Genomic DNA, 27,316 nt, shown 5'->3' with positions numbered 1-27,316 from the left:
AAGGATGAGTGGAGAGTTAGTGGAAGGACAGACCCGTGGGGAGAGGGAGCGGCATCAGGGGCACAGACAGTGGCTTCAATGGGGACAAGGCCTCTGGAAAAAGGTGCCAAGGTGGGAATTTTCTGGTAGAATTGGGAGTTTGGTTGGGAAATGGATTAGGAAAAGAATGGTAGGACATCGAACCTCTTTTCTAGAGGCTTCTTGGCATGGAGTAGAACAATTACAGTTGACTGACTAAAACAAACTGAAGGGCTGGGCCCTTTTTACCCCATAAATAGGGAGAATTTTTGAACGTCTCTGAATGGAAGACTCAAATGGTGAAACAGACTTTAGCAAGATGAATTTCGCAAAGCTTTGCAAGGTACATTAGGAATCAATCATGAGGCCACAGCAACAATTTAATGTAAACCAGAGAGCTGGTTCAAAGTTAATGGTGGCCATGAGTGGGAAAGGAAGGGTATTAGAACAGAGGAGGGGCTGGCAGGACTTGTGATTAATCTGACGTGGCTGGGAGGAAGTACAAGGGAGAGTGGAAACCTCAGGGCACAGAAGCCAGAGGCGTGGGAAGTCAGAGTGGAATGGGGGTGGGGGGGGGAGTGGTGGTGTTGAGAACTGAATACACAAGCAGCGTGCCCATGCTTAAGAAAATGAACAAGAGAGATTGTTTCTGTGCAATTGAAGTAGAAGTAGCACAGACAACTTGGTCTTCAGGCCAGAGGCAATCTTCACACACTTGTCAGAGAGAAAAGAATCACTACCCAGCAGCCCAGAAGGCAAGGCCGGAATGCATGGAGAGTGAGGGGATCACTTAGAGGAGCCTACACAGAGCTGAGACCCCAGATGGTGACCCTAGCTGTGAGGATGGGTGCTTTTCTTCGGGACACAGGAAGGAACAATGAGAGGGTGAGATGGAGGGATGGGCATGACAAACTGGTATGGGGATTTTGATCAAATGTCTTGAAAAGGGACGCCTGGGTGGCTCAGTGGTTGAGCATCTGCCTTCAGCTTAGGCCATGATCCGGGAGTCCTGGGATCAAGCCCTACATCGGGCTCCCCACAGGGAGCCTGCTTCTCTCTCTGCCTATGTCTCTGCCTCTCTCTCTGTGTCTCTCATGAATAAATAAATAAAATCTTAAAAAAAAATAAATTAAAAACCCCCACAAATGTCTTGAGAGTTCTTCCTCAAGTTGAAATCATTACCTTTTGAGAGTGGGAAAGGCCATTTTAGCATAAGATTGAATTTAAAGCAAGCAGGAAAGATGAAAAGGACACCAGGAAGATAATGAGATCCAAAAAAAGAATAATTAGGCAGCCAGGAGGGTCTAGCCTCCCTCTTGGGGCTGAGTTTGGGACAATTCTCTAACAGTCTCCAGTAATGCTTTGCTTAGGGAAACACACGTTGTAAAGCAGATGGTGGTAATTGTCAGGGATAGGAATTGACCTTGTAGGGTCAAATGCAGGGGAATCTGGAATGTTAAGTGAGAACAGCATGGGACGGCTGACCCAGTACACAGGCTGGACAAGGAGCCCTCTAATCAGAGGACTTGGTCATGAGCTGGACGTGCTCATTTCTCCTCTGGAGAAAATACGCTGAAGAGCAGACTGTATGGTGATGTGAGGGTGTTGCCCTCCACAGTGGAAGAGGATGCTCAGAAAGACAGGAGACGGGGACCGGGTGTGAAAAAGAGCTGCAGACAGGCAGCCATTAGGAGGTTTTCCTCAGAAACATCAGGTCAATGAGATGCACCTGAGAGGGAAGCCAGAGGCTGCGGATGGACAGACTGGCAGACAAATGGAGGAGGCCAAGCTTTGTAACCATGGGGAGCAAACGTCAAAGCCTCACACCTACTTATTCACTTAAACACTCACCTCCTGTTATGAGCTGAATTGTCCCCTTCCCCAAATTCGTATGTTTTAAGTCCTAGCTCGGCACCCCCCTCCCAAGTACCTCAGACTATGACCGTATTTTAGACAGAGAGCCTTCAAAGAAATATTCCAGTTAAAATGAGGCTGTATAGGATGGGCTCTGATCCAATATGAGGGATGTTGGTATAAAAAGAGATGAGGACCCAGACACACCCAGAAGGAAGACAAGTCTCTCAGGAGAAAGCAAATCTGTAGCCACCTTGATCTCCAACTTCTAGCCTGCAGGAGTGTGAGGAAATAAATTTATGTGTTTTTTTTTTAAAGATTTTATTTACTTAATCATGAGAGACAGGCAGAGAGAGAGGCAGAGACAGGAGAAGCAGGGTCCATGCAAGGAGCCTGATATGGGACTCAATCCTGGGACTCTGAGATCATGCCCTGAGCTGAAGGCAGAAGCTCAACCACTGAGCCACCCAGGCGTCCCTAAATTTCTGTTGTTGAAGCCACCCCGTCTCTGGTACTTGGTTATGTTAGCCCCAGTTAAGGAATACCATGCTCGCTATGGACCAGGCAAGAGGGTGAATGGACTGTATAAAGTCCAGGACTGATAAAAACCCTTCTTTATAAAGTTCTGTGGAAATGAAAAACTACTTAAACTTTCTCATTCTTGTGTTTTTGGAGAACTATCTCTTTTTAGTGTTGCTTGCCTGCCATCATGCAGCAAATTCCTCAGGGCGGAGAGGGGCAGAGGCTGGCGTGAGGGGTAGGGGAGGCTCCGGCTTGCTCTGTGGTGAGAACATGATCTCACTTCTCATCCTGACCACTTTCCCTCCTAACCACTACACTCCCAAAAGGAACAGAAAGATGAATAAATAAGAATAAAGCAGAAACTAGCAAGAAAGTACCATTATAAGTTGAGCCTACCTCTATACCCCCTCATTGATCATGAGCTGGAGAACATCAGTGAGATACTTAAATTTACTTTTCTTTTTTTTTTTTTTTTTAATTTAAGTAGGTTCCAAGCCCAATGTGGGGCTTGAACTCACAACCCTGAGGTCAAGACCTAAGTTGAAATCAAGAGTTGGCCGTTTAACCAACTGAGCCACCGAGGCACTCCCTAAATAGACCATGTCTTGAAGCCTCTGGTTACTCTAAGAACTCACAGATTATTCTAAATAAACCAGCAGTTCTCTCCATGAGAACCCCTGTATTCCACAATGACCTTCATGCCAACACCAACAAGCAGTGCAGCCTCCAAGTGTGGAACTAATGGCTCACCATGGCAGCCTCCATGTTTATCTTCCATGTCAATCCACTTTATAGCTCTGAGGTTACCAGTCCACGATGCATTTGGCATGGATCCAGGGACACCTGCGTGTTAATAAAGAAGAAAAGCAGAAATGAGAACCAAGAGAGAAGGATGTCATCTCATCAACGAAGCCTCCAAGTTTTGCTTACTTTTTTTTTTTGGTAGGTCATCTTTCAGGTTAGATTTTCCATCATCAGTGCAAGACCTCAAAAGCTTATGGTATGAATATGTGGGGGTCATGAACTCTACCTTGCCACCAGCACAAAAAATACATACATATATATATATATATGCATATATATATGTATATATATATTTTTTATTTTGTCATCACGTGTGCCCAAGTCTGCAAAATGAAGTTTAAGAAATACCATAGTGTGAAATCGTAATGCAGATAGCGGAGTTGGGGGATTTGGAGTTCTCTCTCAATGGCCTTTAACTGAATTGACTTTCAATCCTAATATTCTACAGCTTTGTAGGATTTTCCAGATGACTCCTATCTTAAAATGAAAGCTCAGAAAGCAGGCTGCCCTTTGTGCTAAGTGCTAATAAGTGAGAGGAGAGATGCCTGGGTGGCTCAGCGGTTTGGCGCCTGCCTTCGGCCCAGGGCCTGATCCTGGAGTCCCAGGATCGAGTCCCACGTCGGGCTCCCTGTATGAAGCCTGCTTCTCCCTCTGCCTATGTCTCTGCCCTACCCCTCTGTGTGTTCTCTCATGAATAAATAAATAAAATCTTAAAAAAAAAAAATAAGTGAGAGGACTTCCAGGGCTACTCTTACATGAAGTTGCAATATTAGGCATACAGAAGGAAAATAGTTTGTTCACTACTTATAAACTCAAATCCCTTAACACAGTACCCTTTATAAAATTATTTTAAATTTTTTACACCCAACTTGGGGCCCAAACTCATGACCCCAAGATCAAGAGTTGCATGCTCCACTGACTAAGCAGCCAGGCGCTCCCAACACATGATCCTTTTTTATTGGTTAAAGTGCTTTTTGAGCATTTGGTGTTGCCAAGCATTGTGCTAGGCCCTGGGGAGAGAGAGAGAGAGAGACAGACAGAGACAGAGACAGAGAGAGAGAAGGAAGACATGATTCTCCAACACCCAGTGCAGATGATCTGTTGACCTCAAGTAGTAGGTTTCAAGGTTTGAGTTTCTCCTAGGATGATTGCACTGACCTATACCCAACTTCTCTATTTCTTTCAGCTGTTCTTTGGCCAAAAGTTTAGTGGCTAACCCATTATGTAACTCGTTATCTAACTCATCTTTGAAATGTAAAGAGCGTTAAAAAAGGAGAGGAGGACTTTAGGTCACCATCTGGCTAAGCCAGGGCTTTTCCACCTTGGCATTATTGACACTTTAGATGGGATAATTCCTTGTGGTAGGACCTGCCCTGTGCATTGTATGATGTTTAGCAGCATTCCTGGACCCCACCCATCAGATGCCAGTAATACATACCCCTCAATTTTAACAATCAAAAACATCTTTAGGTGTTGCCGAATATCTCTGGGAGGAAGTGGGAGTGGGCAAAACTGCCCCATTTGAGAAACACTGTGCTAAACTATTTTTCTTTTCTTTTCTTTTCTTTTCTTTTCTTTTCTTTTCTTTTCTTTTCTTTTTTCTTTTTTAGTATTTAATTATTTATTAGAGAGAGCATGAGCAGAAGGGGCAGAAGGAGAATCCCAAGCCGACCCCCCACTGAGCATGAAGCCCTATGCAGGGCTTGATCCCAGGACCCGAAGATCATGACCTGAGCCAAAATCAAGAGTCAGACGCTCAACTGATTCAGCCATCCAGCTGCCCCTGTGCTAAACTATTTCAAATTACCCTCTCCATCTCAGTAAATTTTGGATAAGTCACAGAGATTAAAGGGTCTATTTAATTCTAGAGAGTAATTTTACCCCCAAAGATTTCCTTTACTGGAATGTAAGTATATGGGAATCAAAGGTAAATGCAATGGAAGAATAAATACTTTGCTTCATAAGAGCTCCAACTTCACCAACTCCAATTTCACCAGTGGGCAATGCAATCTGAATGTCACTTTGATGTAATGGCACCATTTGCATGACATCTGTACCTAGACTGCAATAGTCCTTTCTCAGAAGACCCAGTAGGCGGAATAATGCCCCTCCCCATGACATACATTCAAGTCTAGATCCTAATCTCTGGAACTTGATATTATGTTATGTTACAGGGCAAAATGGAATTCAGTTTGCTAATCAGGTGACCTTAAAATAATAGGAGATTATCATGAATTATCCAGGCTGGCCCAGCCCAATGCAATCACGAGGATCTTTAACAATGGTCTTGGTTTTTTTTTTCTTTTTTCTTTTTTTTTTTCTTTTTCTTGTGTGTGTGTGTGTGTGTGTGTGTGTGTGTGTGTGTTTACCATTTGAAGGTAGAGAAAGGAGCTAAGGAACATGGGTGGACATTAGAAGCTGATAAAGGCCCAGATCCTACAGAAAGGAATGGAGCCCAGCTGATGCTTTGGTTTCAGTCTGGTGAGACCCGCGTCAGACTCCTGTCCTACAAAATTAGAAAATAATATATTTGTGTTTAAACTGCTAAGTCTGTGGTAGTTTGTTCCAATGGCAAATAAAAAAACTAGTATACATACTAATGAGAAAAATATTATCCAAGATGATAGATATTTTTTAATAACTGAGCAAAACCAATATTTTTCCTAAAGTTTAATTGGATTAAGCACATAAACATGTTTCCTCTTTAGAAACATTAATAAAAATGTGCATTTTCAGAAGAAGAAAGCTCTGTGCTTTTGCCCTGATGTCACATGATATTATATGAGGATCTAAATCAAGAATTGTACCAAGGTCTCCCAACTAAAATCAAATTTTGCATAACCTTTCCTGTAAATGGCATGAATCCTTACCCTAAGGGCTTGCTATAAGACAGATTCTTTTCTTCTCGCTGCCAAACTCAGAAAGTTTGCTTGGAAATATTGAGCGGTCCCCAAGAAAAATACCATTTATTTAGCAATATTTCTTTCTATTGCTTTGATTTGCATTTATTACTTTAAAAATCACTGTAGCAAAAAAAAAAAAAAATCACTTTAGCATTTGCCTTTCCCAAAAGAAGCTTCCTTTATTCTGCAGCTGAGTACTCCAGGTGGGGGTGGGGGTGGGGTGGGGGGGAGCTTTCCTGCCATTGGGCACCAGGAAGGGAGTCTCATGCCTGTTGGGCATCAAGGTGGTGGGAACTTCAAGGTGCTCTCTGGAAGCTCCTGAGCCCAAGCCCCTGGCCAAGGGACACAGGCAGGAAGTGTCTAGTGCACCAGGGCAGGTGCCGCACAGGTGTTACAATGTACACATTGATAACGAATAAAACAAGCCTTGGTTAAGTTAGTGGGGGGGAGGGGGACCAGGAAACAAAGAGATAATGTGGTATATTTACTTGTGCCAGCAAGATTAGCTGACACGGAAGTGATGTTTATGAGTCTGTTTTGATGAAAAGCTACCGCAGAAGAGTGTGAACAACATGCTACCAATAACATCAAGTCCCTACTTTCCTTTACATGATTACAGTCTTGAAAGGACAAGGTATTCTTTTCCTCATTCATTCTCACCAATACTGATCATCATAAACAGACTCTTCCTCAAAAACACATTTCATTATTCTAGAGATAAGACGGTGACATTTATAATTAATGACTGCTGTCTGTAAAATAAACACACAACTTGTGTGAACCTCCTGCTCGTGGGATTACAAACCTCAACTTTCTTTCTTTTCTTTCTTTCTTATTTATTTATTTAATTAATTTATTTATGATTTTGTTTATTTCCTTGAGAGAGAGCACAAGCAGGGGGAGCAGCAGACAGAGGGAGAGGGAGAAGCAGACTCCCTGCTGAGCAGAGCCTGATGTGAGGATTGATCCCAGGACCCAGGCAGATGCTTAACCAACTGAGCCATCCAGGTGCCCTGAAACCTCAACTTCTATACTTTCTGTTTAATGACAAATCTCAAGCATGTCTGTTTAAATATTACTCATATCCATGCATACAAAATTACCTTCTTTTTGTTATATATATATTTTAAAGATTTATTTATTTATTCATGAAAGACACACAGAAAGGCAGAGACGTAGGCAGAGGGAGAAGCAGGCTCCAGGCAGGGAGCCTGATGTGGGATTCCATCCTGAGACCGCGGGTCATGCCCTGAGCCGGGGGCAGGTGCTCAACCGCTGAGCCACCCACGTGTCCCTTGGTATATTTTTTTATTGGAGTTATGATTTGCCAACATATAGTACAGCACCCAGTGCTCATCCTGTCAAGTGCCCCCCTCAGTGCCTGTCACTCACTCTATACCCCTGCCCACCTCCCCTTCCACTACCCCTTGTTCAAAAATTATATTTTTAAAAGTAGAAGAGGGGAGAGGGACAAAGTCAAATTGTACTGTGTCTTCTCTCGCAAAGAATCCGGAGGTCCAGAAATACTGGGCAGGAGTGGGCACAGCCTCTGGCTTTGCAAGTGTGGTGGCTGCAGGCCTGGGCACTTGGGCATCCCCTGGGAGCTCGTTAGAAATGCTGAACCTCAGGGGCACCTTGGTGGCTCAGCGGTTGAGCATCTGCCTTCCCCTCAGGTCATGATCCCGGGGTCCTGGGATCGAATCCCGCATCAGGCTCCCTGCAGGGAGCCTGCTTCTCCCTCTGCCTGTGTCTCTGTCTCTCTCTGTGTCTTTCATGAATAAATAAATACAATCTTAAAAAAAAAAAAAAAAGGGAGTTGAAGCTCAGACATTCCACACCAGAATGGGCATCTTCACAAAGATCCCCAGAACCTCCTGGCACACGAGCAAGTCTGAGACGCTCTGGGCTGTAACCAGCATTGCAAAGAGGACACAGCTTCTGTCTCCTGTCTCCCTGAGGCCCCTCCCTCAGCCTTCACCAGGTTGCCATCTACCTTTTCTCTCTCCTTTGCCCGCATTTTGCCCTCCTGAAGACATCTGGTACTATGTACCTGCCATCCTTCAGTTAATTTAACAAACCTGTCCCCACCTCAGGGAACACAGGCCTGTGAGCAGACCTCTCAAATCATCACTTCCTTGAAGACGAGCAGCCCACCTCATGTGGGAAAGGCCACTCTGAGCAGAAAATGGGTCTTCATGGTGCCTTTGGCTTCACAGCTTTGGGCCCATGGGGGGATTCTCGGTCCCAGGTAAGGGAGTGAGCGAGTGTGGCACACAAGGGCTGCCCATCAACTCAGTCCCTGGGGATGATGGTAGGACTGCTTGGCTTGTCTGTGGGTAAGACAGGCCTGCTTGCCATCTTGGTTTCCCACCAGGTCACTGTACTTGGAGGTGTAATCATGCTCTACCTCTCGGTATCAAAAAGTATTTTTGATACCCTCTTAGCCCAGGCCAACATGTTTCAGTTTGCCCCACAGCAATTGCTTAAGTGGCCATCAATCACCCAATTCTCCACATGGGGCCTTCCAAGGAGCTTTGGGAGGTGATGAAACTCTCAACAAGACTTCTGGTGACTCCAGCTCTAATATCAACTCAATGTGTACGCTTTTTTTTTTTTTTTTAAGATAATGTGTCAACATCCAGATGCTCCTCTACCTCCTAAAAGTATCTACTAAGCATAATTTTCTTCCAGAGATTGACCTGAGGCGGACACCGCCCCTAGCCCACCTCACACATCCCGTCATGGAACACACTGGCCTTCTCACTGGGATTGAGGGACTTAGCCCTTACCCCAGCTTTGTCACTAACCAGCTGTGTACCCTGGAACATCATTTAACGCCACACAGACTCACCTTTCAAATGAAGTATAGAACAGATCAGTGGTTTTTCAGCCTTTTAGACTGCAATCCACAGAAAAACAACTCTATACCATCGTAGGCACACACGCGTACATGAAGTAAACAAGAGTTTCACAAACTACTTAGGCTTATTACGTGCAATGCACTTGTTTATGTTGTGTTATTTCCTCATATTAAAAATTCTGGTCCATACCTACTAAAGTGATTTCTGGATCCACTTATGGGAAAGAGTGCTTCTTAAAGATACTGGACTGGATGACTGTGTTATTATTGCTGTTATGACTACGCTCATTATTACTTGCCAGGATTCTAGGAGGGTAGTTATGAGGTATATGGATAAAGTCTACCCTCAATTCACCAGTCTCCTAGGAAGGGTCTATTTTGCATTATTTCTAGGATAGGGCAAAAAGAAGGCAGCAGTATCATCAGAGAAAACACTTTAAGCTATAAACCCCAATTCTCTCATTTGCTCTTCATAGGCTTCTTTAAACAAAATATTTGAGATGAGTTTACACAATAATCAAGAATGTTTTTCTTGGAGCTTAGCCACTATTAGTCAAATAGCTGCATTTGTTGAATAAATGAATTCTTTGAAATGCAAGCTTTATTTATATTGACTTGAGTTTCTCCTTGTTCTTACACAGGGTGGTCCTCATTTTGGGAAACCTACTTGTGGTAACAAATTCCAGAAACTGCTTCTTACTGATGCTCAGATATATACTTTTTAATGTATTGAATAAACAAGGAGTTTTGTTTTTAAATGTCAAAAGCCAATGCCGATGTCAGTGTATTGACAAGGGTTTTCTCACAAATTACTGGTGGTGCTCTAAGTTGTTATAACTCTCAAAAATCAATTGGGAAGTGTGTAGGGAAAGCCACTATAATCCCCAATTCCCTTTGGCCCTTTAAACCAACAGCTGCAAAATAAGCGAAGGAACTAAGCTTCTAAGTGTAAGTATCTGTATACGAAGATGTCCATTTTGACATTATTTACACATAATGGTGAACAGCACAGGCTTTGAGGTTAGAGTCAACATTTCAAATCCTTATCTTTGCCATGACTGGTTGTGTGACTTTGAACAGTTAGCAATCTCTTTAAGATATCATGTAGTAATCTTCAAAACCTTAACAGGGTTTTGTGAATATTAAATGAGAGAATGTGGGGCACCTGGGTGGCTCAGTGGTTGAGCATGTGCCTTGGGCTCAGGTCGTGATCCCAGGGTCTTGGGATTGAGTCCTACATCGGGCTCCCTGCTCAGTGGGGAGTCTGCTTCTCCCTCTGCCTATGTATCTGCTCTCACCCTGTGTCTCTCTTGAGTAAATAAATGAAATCATAAATAATAAATAAATAAATAAATAAATAAGAGAACGTATGTGTTGTGCTTAGCACAGGGCTTGGCATACTTCACTAAATAAGTGGTCGAAAGCATAATCCCTCTATTAAAATCATGGGGACAGCTGTAGCTGTGGAAGAGATTGCTTCTTTACTAGAAGCAGAAGCAAGTTTACCCACCTTGGTGCTACGGACATCTGGCTGGATAATTGCTGTGGGGGCCTGTCCTGTGCTTTGGAGGATGCATAGCAGCTGCCCTAGTCTCCCCTGGTCTCTCTGCCCTAGATGCCACCAGCAGTCCCCACACCTGTTCTGTCCTCCTACCTCCCACTCCCTGCCCCGGTGATAACCCAAAATGTCTTCAGATGTAGCCAAATGTCCCCTGGGAGGCAAAACTGCCCTGACTGAGGACATGAAATTGTACATTATTAATAAAATCATGTAAATATTTGTGCATAAAATGAACATATTCTTTTTAGTTTACAAAACCTTCTTTAATGTTCTTGCTTTTATACTTCTAATATGTTTATTTATGGACCTCCAAGGCTTACTGGCTTTGCTGACTTAGTAACTGTACTTGCAAATATCCTAAGACTAATTCAACAAAAGAAAAAGAAATGCAGAATGTTCACTGGTGATTCACTTTAACAACGACAAAAAAAAAAAAAAAAGGAAAACTACCTAATAGGGAAATGTAGTGTGGAGTAATGCGTAGCCTTTTCATTGTTGGTTGGGGTCATGGGTAGCAATAAAAAGGTACGTTTTGTTTTTACCTACAAAGTGTTGCTCGTTACTCAGCTAGGATTTTTAACACAAAAAACTTACTAAAAGAGATCCTGTCTTGTTTCCTATGGATATTTTCTGGAGTTCTGCTGTCTTTGAGATCACAGCATAGTATCCTTAAAACGACACCCGTCGGGGCTCCTGGGTGGCTCAGTGGTTGAGCATATGCCTTCAGTTCAGGTCCTGATCCTGGGGTCCTGAGATCGAGTCCCGCATCGGGCTCCCCGCATGGAGCCTGCTTCTCCCCCTGCCTGTGTCTCTGCCTCTCTCTGTGTGTCTCACATGCATAAATAAATTAAATCTTTAAAACAGAACAAAACAAAACAAAAAAACCCCACAACACCTCCAGTTATTGTCAACAAATTGATTCTTCTTTGGTTGTAAAAGGAAAAGATGAAATGAGTAAAGGAAGAAAACCCCAGAATTTTAGACTTGAAGGGATTTTAGACATTTTAATATGCTCTAATATTTTAACATATTCCTTCTCATTGGCATGCCGTGAAAACTAGAGCCTAGGAAACTTAAGTGAATTGCCCAGGCGTGTGGACGTACTAAATAACTTACTGATTTTTTTTTTCAAGATCAATTACCCAGTTATTCAGTTTTCTTGAATGTTTCTTGTGTTCTAGACTAGATGTTGAGGGTAAAGCTATGAATGAGATGTTCTTGGAGCCTTTGGCCCTACTGTAACCAGAAGGGCTTATATTTATTAATATTTCTACTAGCACCTCAGACACCTATATTCGTCTTTCCTGGAGAGTGAAGAACAGAGAAGGTCAGTGACACAAGTAGGAAGGTGGAAAATCTTTGACCCAGAGCAGTTCACGTTTCACTACAATCCTGACCTAAAGGCTGACCTTGACCCATTGACCCTCTGCCTACTTTTCTCTTTGGCTGCTTATCACCTTTACATCTTGTGAAATACCCTTTTAATTATGGCACATTTTTCTAAGACGGTGAAGACCTTCAGTTTCACTACTTCCAGGCTAACAGGCTGTCAACTTGCCTTTCTTTCCTCCACTAAACCATGTGACAGTTTTCAAAATCCTTCACCTTCCCAATGAACCCAAATCCACTCCACTAGTGAATCCCTTCCAGCCAAGACTTGGCCATTTGGTGCAGTAAGGGAGCCCCCAACTGATTTCCAATGGACCAGGGGTTCTTTAAACTCTACGTGGCTTATAACAGTGATGATTCCCTTTGCTGGCGCTGTCCTAATTCAGGGCCTTGAGATCTCTCACCAAGAGAATTATGATTGCCTCTACTCTGTCCACTTCATTGGCGATGCCACTACATGGCTTTTTCTATAATCAGCGTTGACCTTGTGCCCTCCTCTTTTAGTGAGGGATGCAGGAGTACTTTGAACCTCCGGCCCGTGTGTTTCTTCAAGCCACTCTGAGATGCTTACCCACCAACCACTCATCCCCCAACAAATGAAAGCACATTCAGACTTGCCATCAACCCAAACCTCTCCTCTGGGTACCCCCATTCTACGTCTTACAAGAATTCTGACTCCTTACACAATTACTCATTTTACAGGGCTGCTTCTGCCCCCCCCCACCCCCCCACCCCTGGACCCAGTGTGACATTTATCTCCTTCCTCAAAAGCTTGACTCTCAACTGGTATTTTTAACTTTTTTGCTTCAGACTGTCCCTAGTCAAGCAGCCAGCCCCAGCTAGCTCCTCAAAACCGAAATCCTATCTGGGACCATTAGTTCGATGCTATCATTCGCATCTGGCCAGGAAGATATCGAAATACTGACCATGACAACAAAACGATTGTTTCGATCCTGTCCCTAGACTACACACAGCAGACTGGCAGCTCATAAGCCACATCCGATCGCAGGCCTATTTGGTTCAACCCTCGTAGAAGTGGAGGTTGAACACTGAAAAAAACCAGAAGGTTCCCCACAGAAGTTTGGACTGCCAGTGTCCCTTGACAACAATTCTCTGGGGCTTTAAGAAGCCAGGAAATCTCCTACCACCCTGGTCCCCCACCATGCTCCACTCACTCATATTGTCTATCCGGCCCTGTCAACATGTAGTTTGTAATACTCGGTTTCTAGACCTCATCTTTCACGCTGCTCACCTCACCGTGCATCACTGTCCACACACACTGGGCTGTCCTGCCACCCTTTTGGGAATTCCTGAATTGGTCTTCCATCTTCGCTGGTCAGGGGTAAGGTCCAGATACTGGTGTTTTAGAAAATGCCCATATTATTTTAATGCATAGCTAGAGTGGAGAACACTTGTTCTTCACAGAATATTTTATTGAACATCTCTTCGTAAGGATAATACTTTTTAGCTTCTCAAATACCAACCATTGTGCCTCAGTAAGGAGCGATTTCATTTTTCACCAGATAAAGCAATTTTAAGTTTTAGGGATTGTAAAAGCACAGAAAAGTTCAAAGAGACCAGTTGTTTATTTTCCAGCTCCCCCAAATTAGCCAGTGTCAAGCTTTGTGGCACATCCGCCTGGTGAATCTTTTCTTTTTCTTTTCCGAAAAATATTACTCATTAATTTGTGAAAAACTGAACCCTGGTTATTAGAATGGGTTCAAATAATGCATAAAAGTACAAAGAACAAAAATGAAAGTTAAAAAAAGAAACCAAAATGTTACAAAATCTTACACCTACAGATAACAATCATTGAGAAAACACAATTTCATAAGAAACAAGTGTTAAGGATGTGGAGAAAAAGGAACCCTCATGCACTGTTGGTAACGCAAACTGGTGCAGCCATTGTGGAGAAGTATGGAGGTTCCTCAAAAAGTTAAAAATAGAACTACCCTATGATCCAGTAATTGTGCTACTTACTGGCTATTTACCGGAAACCCACAAAAATACCCTGCTATTTCTAGCAACATAATTCACAATAGTCAAATTATGAAAGCAGCCCAACAAGTGTCCATCAATAAATGAATGGATAAAGATGTGGCATATTACTTAGCTATAAAAAAGAATGAAATCTTGGGGGATCCCTGGGTGGCTCAGCAGTTTAGCACCTGCCTTTGGTCCAGGGCGCGATCCTGGAGTCCCGGGATTGAGTCCCGCGTCAGGCTCCCGGCATGGGCCTGCTTCTCCCTCATCCTGTGTCTCTGCCTCTCTCTCTCTGTATATCATGAATAAATAAATAAATAAATCTTTAAAAAAAGAATGAAATCTTACCATTTGAAACTATATGGATGGAGCTAGAGGATATTATGCTTAGTAAAATACATCAGTCAGAGAAGGACAAATACCATATGATTTCACTCATACGTGGAATTTCAGAAACAAAAAAAAATGGGCAAAAAGAGAGAGAGAAACCAAGAAACAGGGTGATGTATGGCAGTGTTGAATCACTATATTGTACACCTGAAATTAATACAGCACTCTATGTTAACTATACTGGAATTTTTTTTAAAAAAGCATTTCATAAAGCATCTTCTTAGACAAATAAATACTTCCATGTCACCTTAAGACTTCAACACAGCTATTAACTAGTTGACTAACCTATATTGGATATAGATTGCAAATAACCTTTCACAAGTGGCTTTTACCATGGGGTGCTGGGGCGGGCACCTGGGTGGCTCAGTCAGTTAAGCATCCAATTCTTGATTTCAGCTCAGGTCATGATCTTAAGGTCATGAGTTCAAGCCCTGAGATGGGCTCTACACTGCTGAGTGTGGAGCCTGCTTAAGATTCAATCTTTCTCTTTCTTCCTCTCTCTGCCCCTCCTCTGCTCACATGCATGCTTTCTCTCACTCTCTCTCTCTTAAAAAAGAGACTGGCAGTTCATAAGCCACATCCGATAGCAGGCCTTAAAAAGAGAGAGAGAGGGAGAGGAGAGAGAGAGAGAGAGAGAGAGAGAGAGAAATGGGTTAGGGTTCTTTATAAATGAGTCTGGACAGTCCTTATGTACACATTTACCACTTTCATAGGTTTATCAATTCAAAAAACTGTTTCCTTAGGACTTAAGTTTTGATAGATTCTAGAAATGAGAGATTCTGTTGTGACTTGCAACATATAAACATCAAGTACTATCATTTTCTCTGTGATTTAAACAAATAGATATTTGCAGCTTCAATTAAGTTATTTGCCCTTCCACTTAGCGGGATGAGCACTGGGTGTTATGCTATATGTTGGCAAATTGAACTCCAATAAAAAAATTTTTTTAAAAAGTTATTTGCCCTTCAAGTAGCATTTCCTAAATTTTATGTGACTCTTTCAAATAAAAGCATTCACCAGATAGACCTCTTCTCACTCCATTACACGATAAAGGATTTCATGTCAGGGTTGCTCTCTATTGGAGTCACCAGAGCATAGCATGCCCTGTACTACTTCATTTGTTGTCTGGGAAAAGGTTCTTAACAAATCCATTAGACAAATTTTCATCTTGTCCAGGAAACACTACCTCCTTCACCTTCAAAACAAGGACCAGGCTACAACCAGTTGGACGTAAATCAAGAATTTATCGTAAATTGTAAAACATTCCTTCTAATTCCATGTAAAAGCAGCCAAATAAAAAATCATGCTGGCATTAAGACTTGTCTAATTTTAATCCCTATTTTCAACCCAAGACAGGTCCAAAGGAGTTAAAGGTCAGTGGTAAGTTCCATTTGTTGCTGCATGTACCGGGGTATATATAAAGGTTGCTAATTCTGGAACCTAAGTGCCTATCTATAGCAAGCCATCTTTTATACAGAACTGGAGAAGTAGTTCTTCTGTTTACAGTCTTCTTCTGCAAATATGAGAAACATCTAAATAAACTTTCAAAAGAGAAGAAACATGGGAGGAAGAGTCTTGGGATGTGCCCCGGGTATGTGGGTATCCCCTACCCTCCATCCCCTTTCCTGCAACCCCTATTCTGCAGCAGTTTTTAGAAATACAGAAAGTCACAGGACAGGCCTAGCATTTCTTCTGGAAACATCTATTGAACCTGAACATTTGGATAAGAAGCACTGGGCTACAATTCGAAGTTACATAACAACACAAAGACAGGCAAAAGTCATTTAAGGGGTGGGGATGGCTGTCACTCTTGGAAGTGCCTGGAAGGGTTTCCTGGAGTGCTAGCTGTAACATATATTCTTGTGCGGGTTACTCAGGTAAGGATCAGCTTGAAAATTCAGTGATCAATTCCAATAAGTGCAGTTTTATGTATATGTAATATTTCAGTAAAAAGTTTAGGAATGTTATTGATGTGAAGGAATGTGATATTCTTATAAATTTGTAAAATAAAAGATCAGACTTCAAAGGAACATTGGCCCCTTTGGTTCCTTGCCTGCCCCCTTTCCTCTGCCCAGGGTCACCCTTGGGATCACAGTGCCCATTTTGAGTGTCCAGCTTTCAGTTTTCGAGGCCCTGATTTTTAAGTACTTGATTTCTATGTTAATTATTTCAATATTTTAGAAACTCTGACTTACGGACATATTTAGATCAAGACCAATAACTAATACATCGTTCAATTTATAGTAAAAGATAAACTCAAGCCACCTACAAATCTAGACAAATCTTCTATATGAGTTTTTTTGTTGGTTTGTTTTTTAAGTAGGCTCCACACCCAATGGGAGGCTTGAACGAACAACCCTGAGATTAAGAGATTAAGAGTTGCATCTTCTACCTACTGGGCCAGCCAGGCACCCCACCAAATGAGTTCTGGTAAGAGATCATATTGGGATGTTGTGACTTGCTCGTTATGATGTCCTCGTATGCTGACTGAAAGGACTCACAATGGAAGTTTTGTGAGTCACTTGTTTCTGGAATAAAAGTGAAATAGCTTTTGTTATTCATATATTCTTCCAATTAAGTTTGTGATGTTACAAATTAAGTTTGTTATTATTGGATTAAGTCCCAATAAACCCACTCTAAATGGAAAATATCAAGCTGAAGGGCGTCTGGGTGGCTCAGTCAGTTAAGTATCTGCCTTTGGCTCAGGTCATGATCCTGGGGTTCTAGAATCAAGTCCCACATCGGGCTTCTCACTCAGTGGGGAGTCTGTTTCTCCCTATCCCCCCTGTTCATGCTCTCTCTCACTCTCTCTCAAATAAATAAATAAAATATTTTTTAAAGTTAAGAAAAAGGAAAATATCAAGTTGAAAATACATTTAATACACCTAACCTACGGAACATCAATGCATAGTCTAGCCCACCTTGAAAATGCTCAAAATACCCATATTGCCTTTGGTAGGGCAATATCACCTAACACAAAGCCTATTTGTTTTTGAGGGTTTTTTAAAAAGATTTTATTTATTTGTTTATCAGTGAGAGAGCACACAAGCAGAGGGAGTGTTAGGCAGAGGGAAAGGGAGAAGCAAACTCCCCACTAAGCAGCAAGCCCCATGTGGGGCTGAAACTAAAAGGGGAAAATCAGAGAGGGAGATAAACCAGGAGAGACTCTTGACTCTGGGAAACAAATTGGGAGTGGCTGTGGAGGGGTGGGAGGATACAGGGTAACTGGGTAACGGGCATTAAGGAGGACACGTGATGTGATCAGCACTAGGTGTTATACTATATTGGCAAATTAAATTTAAATGAAAAAAATAAAAACTCCATTTTGTAGTGTAACAATAAAATTTTTCACTTGAGAAAAATTAGTATTATTTTTTGATGAATTCCGAACACGTTTATAGAATCTGACCATTAACATCTATCTTTCAGTATTAGATAACATATATATCAAAATGTTACAGCCTTTTTGCTCCAAAATCTAGAGAATTTCAGAGAGAAATTGTGAGAACCACTAAATGGACAGACCATTGTATTATGACTTGGAAGTCCCATCTTCAAGACTCACTTCAGCTGCTAACGCAGGTCACCTTCCTGGGCTTGGTTTCTCTAAGCCTAAATGATGGCAATATCCCTTCCAACTCCAGAATGAAATTACACAAAGTCATCTTCTTTTTCGTGAAGTTACTGTTCCATGTTCTTTACTCTTTCTAGTATGGTCCATTTAAACCAAAACCAAAACCAAAACCACATTCAGTGAGTACCTTCTTTTGTGTGTCAGGAGGGGCATTCCAGGCTTTAGAGCTACGACTGGAGTTATAAGTTACTAGTTCTAGAGTTATGGTACAGGTAAGAGTTACTACTTTATTTATGTCTTTCAACACATGGCTCCTTTCCCATCACTACCATGAGATTAGCGGTATCATGCTCTGGTTAAGGAAATGAAGTATGAAGAGTTGAAGGGATTTGTCCAACATCACAAGATAGAAGAAGCCATGATTTGAGTCCCCTCTCTTTTGAGGGAAGGGGACCCACATACTTCATTCTACCCCGGTTCTCAATTCCATGTGGACCACTGGAGGACTCTGAAGGTCAATGAGGCCAAGCCTCTTTCATTCGGCACGTGTCCTTATTTGTTTTTTAGTGTTTTTAAGAACATTTTTTAATGAAGAAATAGTCCCATTCCAAAATACAGATACACAATTAAATAGCTTAATCACTTCACAATATAAAATGTCCCCAGGAGGTTCCAACACATACATGCACACACCACAAACACACACACAACTCAATGGATGGAAGTTGACAGGGAGATGGACCAAATGTCCCTTACTGAGACACCTTATTTCAGGGGGCACCTCATTCTAGAGGAGACAATAGTGCTTTTTTTTTTCACTTGGGGCAGAGAGAGGAGATTCAATGCATCTGTAAGTTGCAGGTATCCTCACAAGTCAAGATGTCAACATTGATGTAGGATTGTTGTTGTTCACCTGTGTTTCTTTGCCCCTAAGCACGAGTTTGCGCACCTACCCATGATGCACGTGAGACAAGCACTCTCACTAACCAGTGTCCTACCATCAGTTACTCTGTTCCTCTTATTTACCCACACGGAACAGTAGTATTGGAAGCTGAGGGGAGGGGGAAATTCAAGCTGATTCTGAGTTCTAGAAAATCGTCCAGATCCTTTGTAGTAATTTCAGAAGCCTCTGCATCATGGAAAACTTGCATTTTTCCAGTACCTGATGTCTCTTAATGAGGACAACTGGGTGGAATAAAGAAACAAAACCAAAATAAAAAACCTCACAGTTATTAATACTTACCAGGCACCAAGCACCATTTTTGGCAACTGATAAGTATTACTGCACATAATTCACTGACAATGGTAGGTACGATTATCGTCCCATTTTACAAACACAGAAACTGAGATTCAAGTGATTATATCATTTGTCTCAAATTGTATACAGTAGGAATCTGCAAAACTGCATTTGAAGCCACGCAGTCTGGCTCCAGAGGGCCTCGCGGCTCTGCCTAGCTCAGTATTTATGGGTGTGCCCAGAAAGTACTCTCCAGAAACAAGAAGAAATGTGCCCTTCTTACATGGTCCAGTGGCTGGAGTTTGAAGAACTTGTAAAAAGGAAAATGAAACATTCACACCAGGCTCATGACACTTGTCCATTTCTTTAGTATTCTGCTGTTTTTAGGTGTGTGGTGTGAAGTGTTTAAAAACTCAAAGTCCACACACTGCTATTCTAATTCTTTTTTTTTTTTAAGATGTATTTATTTACTTCAGGGGGGTGAGAGAATGAGGGGTGGGAGGGGAAGATAGGGAGGGAGAGAGAGAATCTTAAGCAGACTCCCTGCTGAGCTGGGAGCCCTACTTGGGCCTGGATCCCACAGCCCTGAGATCACGACCTGAACCAAAAATCAAGAGTCAGAGGCTTCAGGGACTGAGCCAACCAGGTGCCCCTGCTGTTCTGATTCTTGAGTGTCCTTGGGAGTCATCTAAAACTCTCACTGTTAGAGCTACCCAGAGATTCTTCTGGCTCTTTTACAAACATCTTTGAAAAGAAATAGTAGCAAGTCAGAGCCACTGCTGTGAAATGCATTATTCTACACATATATATTTTTTGGTGGGTTGGGTGGGGGAGTTTAATTGAATTCTATGAGAACAAGTGATAATGGAAAATACATTCATATGTAGCTGACAGCAAAAGATCCTTGTGTTATTTCCACGGTCAAACATACAGAGACTCCTAAAATAGGAAGACTATCTATTTGTCCTTTTCCGCCCCCTAAATAGAGGAAGTGGATATTCAGTAGTAGCAAGAGAGGAACAAAAGTATCACAAAACACTGCACATGAACAGTCTATCCCACTAAATCGGTTTACTACTTTTAGTAACATCGTCCTCCCATTTTCCCGGGCAGGAAGAGGAAGGCCAAGAGAAGAGAAATATTAACAAGCATTATTCTGACTCTTGCTTATAAAGGCTAAAGGCTTAAAGAGTCTGTAGATTCGGCTTTGTTCATTTAAAAAAAAAAAAAAAAGGAAGACAAAAACACAGTCTGGTTGATGTCATATATCCTATAAGATTAGGCTGGATAAAAAGATTTTCACTTTTCAGGAAATCATTATTATGGGATATGTAGAAAGCATATTTTATATTTCCTTAGGAACTTTATATTGGAATTTTATCTTTCCTTTGAAAAGAGGAAGCTACTCATTTCTGAATATTAGAATCAATTCAACGATTTTTCATAGATTTTGTTTTCCGGCTTTGAGTTTGTGCAGTATATTGGTAGTTGTAGAAACTGACTGATGGGCACAAGGGGGTTATGGTGTTGTTGCGTGTTGGTGAATTTGGTACTGGAACTCATAAATTATCCCTGTGTAAGTAGCTAGGAGGGGCAAAGTTTGTTTTCACTTTGAGGAAGTTGAACACCCAAAATGGGAAGGATGTGGCTGCGCCAGCAAAAACCTGTATTGAATGATTGCGAAAAAGCTCACATTTCTTTTGTGTCCTGGCTGTGCTGATTTCCTTTTCTAAGAAATTATATTATGTTCTAAACAAATATCTCTGTAAGGCCCGTCTGGTTCACCATATGCTGTCAGAAAACAAAACAACCTACTAATCCCGATTCCTGTTCCTTTCACCTGATGTGATCACAAAAATAAAGTCTCAAAGACACTACCGAAACCCTTTGGATTTTTAAGGAACCACTTCTCATAGATAAATATACACTTGGCAGTATTCGTGTGAGGATGAAGTGAGCTGTTTTAGTAGTTTCAAAAATTACGCCGATGACATTAAGGGAAAACAAAGTTACAAAGATTAAGTACCCATCCCAACATGTTAAACTGCTTACATTTTCTTCTACTTCCTCCTCCTTTTTTTGGGTTTATCTATATCCACTTGTACATGGTTGTGGAGCCATAGTGTAGACATCCTTTTTTTATTACTATTTTTATTTTTTTAGACATCCTTTTATAGTAAAAAGATATTTACATTAACTTTAACACCTTGTTGGTTTAGGAACTCTAGGCCACATTAAGGTTTTCTTTATATATATTCATATTATTAAGAGGATAAACACTTATCCTGTCACTTGACACTCAGCTTTTTCATTTAATTCTCAGAACTACTTATTTTTTATTTTTATGGTTATGTTTTATTTTATTTAAGTACTCTCTGCACCCAACGTGGGGCTCGAACTCATGATCCTGAGACCAAGAGTCACACATCTACCAACTGGGCCAACCAGATGCCCCTCTCAGAACAACTTATTAAATAGTTGTTGTTATCAGGACGGTACAGGTGAGGTGTTTGAGGTTAGGGTAAGTTACCTGTGGTCACAAAGCTATTAAGGACAGAGCTAAAATCCATCAACAGGTTTGCCCCATTCCTGAGCCCAGAAGATATTTACTCAGTATGAACACTTCCCAATTAGCCTTTTACGCACTACTTTTACGACATCCTCTACATGCAACCGACACCATCAAGCTTTTCTTTACACAAGCTCAGTTTCCTTTTTCCTGGTGGCTGCCTTTTCTCAGTCAAGGAGAGTCTCTGATGGAAATCAACAGAACCAAGAGTTGCTGCAAATCTATAAATGGGCCAATCTCTGGAAAAGATGGTTGATATCCGCAGTTCTCCAAGCATGCTTCCTAGACAGGAAGCATCAGTATCACCCGGAGCTTGTTAGAAATGCAGATTCTGGGGCTTGCTGCAGACCTGCTGAATCAGAAACTCTTTGAGGGGAGGGCCCAACAATCTGTGTTTCTACAAGCCCTACAGTGGATGCTGGGGCTCTGCCCGGGAACCATGGCACCATACACATTATGTCACTTAATAATTAGAACTTCTTTGGGAACCAAGTGCTGTTTATTATTCCCATCAGTGGGTAAACTGAGAGGTAGCATACATCAAAGCCAATACCACATAGTTAGCAAAATGGGAGCCAGGACTTAAACTTTGTCTGGCTCTCAAGCCCTTTACTTCTTTTCTTTCTTTTCCTGTTTTAACCCTCTGTCTCATTTTTTTTAATTTAAATTCAATTTGCCAACATATAGTATAATACCCAGTGCTCATCACATTCTGAAGCCTTTTTCATAGTACCACGTGGACTCAAAGGGGGTAGAAGAGATGTAGTGGTGGTAGTGGTTCAGAGAAATAGACATATTTCTGTTAGATAATGTTGACATTATAATACTATACATCTATGAGGGCTTTGACACACAAAATATTTTATTGGATTGCTTCAAGAGTCATTGAAATGACATTTTATGTTTTTGTTTTTAAAAAAGGCAACTACTGCTTCTAGAAAATATCTTATACAATTAGTAGACAATGATGACAATGAAAGAATGTTGGAAAAATGGTCTTGCCAGTTCTGAAGTGGTAGCTCCATTAATCCTTTCTGCCAGGATTCAAGTCATGTTAAGCTCTGTGAATGTTTACCAATCATAATGGTATTTATATTTAATTAAATCTTCATATATACTGTAATCCAATTTCTTCTGTCTTGCATAATGTTGTTCTGGAGATTAGGAATTAAAAGCTAATTAAGAGCAGTTGTTTCCGGATTATTTCCTTCACAGGGGTGGGGAGCAAAGAATGTTTGGGCACAGATTCCCCAGTAAAGATGATTCAAATATTACAGCACAGCCAATGGCTGGAGGCATCATAAATGATCTTTCAACTGTCTACAGTTTCAGCAGAGCTTAATTATGTAATAGCAGGCAAACTGCCTAAAGTTTCTCTACCAGGAACTTACCATTTTATGATATAAACTCATCAGTCTAGGTACTCAAGAGCCAGGATGAATTGTAAATTATAAATCTTCCCCAAATTACTGACCTGAGAAGAGCCTAGAGCTCTTTTCTTTCTTTCTTTCTTTCTTTCTTTCTTTCTTTCTTTCTTTCTTTCTTTCTTTCTTTCTTTCTTTCCTTCTTTCTTTCTTCTTTTTTTTTTTTCTAAAGCTCTTTTCTAATGGTGGAATAAAAAGCCCAAAGGCCCAAATCACTGATACAATATTTTTTAAATGATGCACAAATGTATTATGTGTAATTAGTATTATCTGGCTATACAAAGTGGTATCATTTATTTTTTATTCTTTTAAATATTTTTTTTTGAGAGAGAGAGTGTGCATGCGTGCACGGTGGGGGGCAGAGGGTGGGCACAGAGCGAGAGGGAGACAGTCTTAAAACAGGCTCCAGGGATCCCTGGGTGGCGCAGTGGTTTGGCGCCTGCCTTTGGCCCAGGGTGCGATCCTGGAGACCCGGGATCGAGTCCCACATCGGGCTCCGGGTGCATGGAGCCTGCTTCTCCCTCTGTCTGTGTCTCTGCCTCTCTCTCTCTCTCTCTCTGTGACTATCATAAATAAATAAAAATTAAAAAAAAAAAAAAAAAAAAAACAGGCTCCACACCCAGCCTGACACAAGGCTCCATCTCATGACTCTGAGCAGAAATCAAGAGTCAGATGCTTAACTGACTGAGCTAGCAAGGTGCCCCCAAAGTGGTATCATATTAAAACTCTGTTAAATAGATAGGAACCCGCGGAAGTTGTTGTTTTATATAATTTCTCCTTCAACTGGAATTGATCTCCATATTGACAAAAGAAGTACCAGGGTGAATTGACATCCGGCCCCATTCACAAAATCAGCTTTATGGTAGACCTGACTGTTCTAATGACATTGAGACTCGATTCCACTAGTCCATCAATTTGTTCTCATTCTCCATCATTGGTACAACCGGCATGACTGAATGCACCCTTTGTGGTTCTAGAAACTGATTTCTAAATTTAGGCTGATGTACAGAGAGCACAATGCATACTTTGAAAAAGACTGGGACTGATCCAGCCCCGCCCAGATTTAAGGGCCTGGTAACCTTTCCTAGAGAACACATATCTTCTCAATGGCTCAGTGTTTACATTTGCTGGGAGCTACACCTGGAGAAATGTTTCAAGTTTCTTTCTATTGTTGTCTTTTCCTAACCTTTCATTTCCTTATATTCTGGGTTGGTTGTTTTGTTTTGGCTTTTTTTTTTTTTTTTTTTTCCTAATCCAGTAGCTGAGATGCAGCCTAGATCCAAATAAGACAGTAGAAGCCCACTGCATGAATGGTGAGTGGGCCAGAAATAAATACTAACAGCGGGCTTGGATGGGTGCCAGGTGGTGGGAGAAACACAAACCAGGTGCAGGGAAGGTAGGAACTAACTGGAGGCGCCCACATAGGGTGCCAGTGCTTTCTCTTGGAATCAGATGCAATTGCATGATGGCCCCCCCTCCCCCCCTCGGAGTGGCTACCTGATAACCAGATTTTTTTAAGGAGGAACTTTGCCCTATGAACTTTCCAGTTGGAACTCTGGGACTTGCCAGTTCTAAAGGTCTACCTGATACCTTTATCTTTCTCTTTACTGGTATCACTTGAGGGATTTAGCTATTTTGGAATTATACCTCCAAGCAGTATCTTATCTCCTGTTTCTCTAAATCCTTCCTATCAAAAATTAACCCCATCTCACCCAGATACAGGACCCTTCTATACATCCTTCCAATCTTCTCCTACCTATCCAGCCCCTCTCCAAACCTAACCCACAGCCACCCAGCAAGCTCCATTTCCTCAAATCAGGATGGGTGGTAGTATGGGGTAGTGATGGGGAAGACAAGGACGGTTGTCCTATTTCTAACCCTTAAGGAACTCAAACACTGAGGGTGTAGGGCAGAGGAGAGATTCACTTAGCATGAAATTATAATCCAATGCTGGCAGCAGAGACATTGAGCAGAAGAACCCAGAGTTGGGGTACCAACCATTTAGGAAGTGAGTGATTGGAGATGGTTTCCATAAGTGCCATCCAAGGTGGGTTATAAAGGATGAATCAGAGTCAGGCAGAGATGGCAGGAGGGATATATTCCAGAGAGGACATCACAAAAGGCCACCATCCCTCAGCCCTAAATTAAGTGAAAATTGCAAAAGTGTGTGGAGCCAAGAAGTCTCTTGGAACATAAAGTCCAAGGCATCAAGTAAAAAGAAATGAAGGTAGCAAAGGGAGGAGGAGTCAGGTCATGGAGGTCATGTCAAAATATGAATTTCAACGTGATCCTCAAGATAATGAAAAGTCACTGTAACGTTTTAAGTAAGGAAACAACATGTATTTTACTGGCCTGAGAGTTCTATGCACTCAGCATTGTTGGGGTCTGGGAAGCAAAGATCCCTGGTGCCTTTGTCCCACAAAATTGTTTGGGTCCAGATTATAAAATGCTTCAAAATAAGAAAAACTTGAGCATTTAAATTAAAATTAGCTCCTTAAATATCCGCATATGATCTATGTAAATAAAGAACACATTTGGTAGTCTTTTGTTTCTCACAATTGGGCACCTAAAATAAAGATCAATTTTCTTTTTCTGTGTATTTTTGTAGTAAACTTAAAAACAGTGTATGTAAACATTGTTTACATACAAGAGGGGCCTGGCAGGCTCAGTCGGTAGAGCAGGTGAATCTTGATCTCAGGGTTGGGAGTTCAAACCCCACATTGGGTGTACAGATTACTTAAAACAAAAAACAATCTTGGGGCACCTGGGTGGCTCAGTCAGTTAAGTGTCTGCCTTTGGCTCAGATCATGATCTCAGGATCCTGGGAGTGAGCCCTGCATGGGGCTCCCTGCTCGGAGGGGAGCCCGCTTCTCCCTCTCCTTCTGCCTGCTGCTCCCCCTGCTTGTGCTCTCTCTGTGTGTCAAATAAATAAATATAATGTTTAAAAAAAATCTTAAAAAAAAAAAAAAGAGGACCTCTCTTCATTGTAAAGACAAAGTCCTCAGGATGCCTTGGTGGCTCTGCGGTTGAGCATCTGCCTTCGGCTCAGGGTGTCATCAGTGTCCCGGGATCGAGGCCCACATCGGGCTCCCTGCGAGGAGCCTGCTTGTCTCTCTGCCTGTGTCTCTGCCTCTGTGTGTGTTTGTGTGTCTCTCGTGAAAAATAAATAAATAAAATCTTAAAAAAAAAAAAAAAAAGACATAGTCCTCAAGATGCTCCACCCAGTGATTAGGTTCAAAGTCAGCCTGGCTGCTTCTCCCCTCGCCAGCCTTTTCTAAGAACATTAACAGAAAAACACCCCCCAGTTCCACAGGCTCACAGAAGGAAGAGCCAGACCAAAGCCTGTTCCAGATGGGGACCGAGGAGGCTGGCACAGCAGCCTGTGTGGGGTTAGTGAGCAGTTGCAGGAAGGCCACCTTCCCATGACTCCAGCTAGCACTGGGCCCTGCTACGCCGCAGCATGTTCACTGTGTTCCTACACGCACACGCGCGCGCACACACACACACACACACACACTAGCACTTCATATTCCAGCGAACCTTCTTTCCAGCAAAAGTTTGCTGGAAAGTGAAGGGAGAGCTAAGTTCCCCTGTTTCCCCACAACCCCTCGCCCTGCCGCGCTCCTCACCCTGTCTCCTTTCTGGGATTCAGCAGGGAACTTGCTTTAGATATAGGAAAAAAGAAGTGACTATTCCTTCCTTTCCTGGTGCAAATTCAAGCTTCAGGTCACACAAATCCAGGACTAGATCCCAGCTTTGCTTGGGCAAGCCGTGTAAAGATGAGCATGTTAGTTCAATCTCTCTAAGCCTCCTTTTCTTCCTCTCTCTACATGAGGGTAACAATGATTACTTCTCATCCTTGAAGAAATGATGTAGAGCCTGCATCTGGAGCAAACTGGATCAACCAAGACTATATCAGATATATCAGATGCCACCTACAGCCTATTGACATGGGTTTGAAATAGTCGTTTGTAAATAATAAGAATGAACACTTACTACACTGTGATAAATGTTGGTTTACTCCTGCTCCTACAAGTCTTTGCGATCTGACAATTCAGTGGCCCATGGGAGAGCATACGTCTCTGTTCCTCGTCACCTGGCCCACCCTCTTTCTGCCCTGAATAGATTTTTGTGACCCCCACTCCAATTTGGCTCTTAGGAATGCTGAGTTATTGAGAAAAGAGGCACCGCTGTGAATCCACTTTCAGATATGAAGGTAGCTTCAAAC

The 27,316-nt window shown here is 42.0% G+C and overlaps 1 protein-coding gene across 3 annotated transcripts in view; it reads right to left on the bottom strand.

The window, feature by feature from the left end:
- Window positions 1-27,316, bottom strand: part of GCNT2 (glucosaminyl (N-acetyl) transferase 2 (I blood group)) — an 83,093-nt gene that overhangs the window by 3,894 nt on the left and 51,883 nt on the right. For all 3 annotated transcript variants that reach the window (XM_025444658.3, XM_049106039.1, XM_025444650.3), the window contains exon 2: window positions 3,145-3,237. In XM_025444658.3, coding sequence (XP_025300443.1) covers window positions 3,145-3,237 — 93 coding nt within the window. The remainder of the gene's footprint in view (window positions 1-3,144; window positions 3,238-27,316) is intronic.

The sequence above is a fragment of the Canis lupus genome, chromosome 35, assembly GCF_003254725.2.
Source record: "Canis lupus dingo isolate Sandy chromosome 35, ASM325472v2, whole genome shotgun sequence".
Lineage (NCBI taxonomy): Eukaryota > Metazoa > Chordata > Mammalia > Carnivora > Canidae > Canis > Canis lupus.
This window is presented reverse-complemented; position numbering and strand designations above follow the sequence as displayed.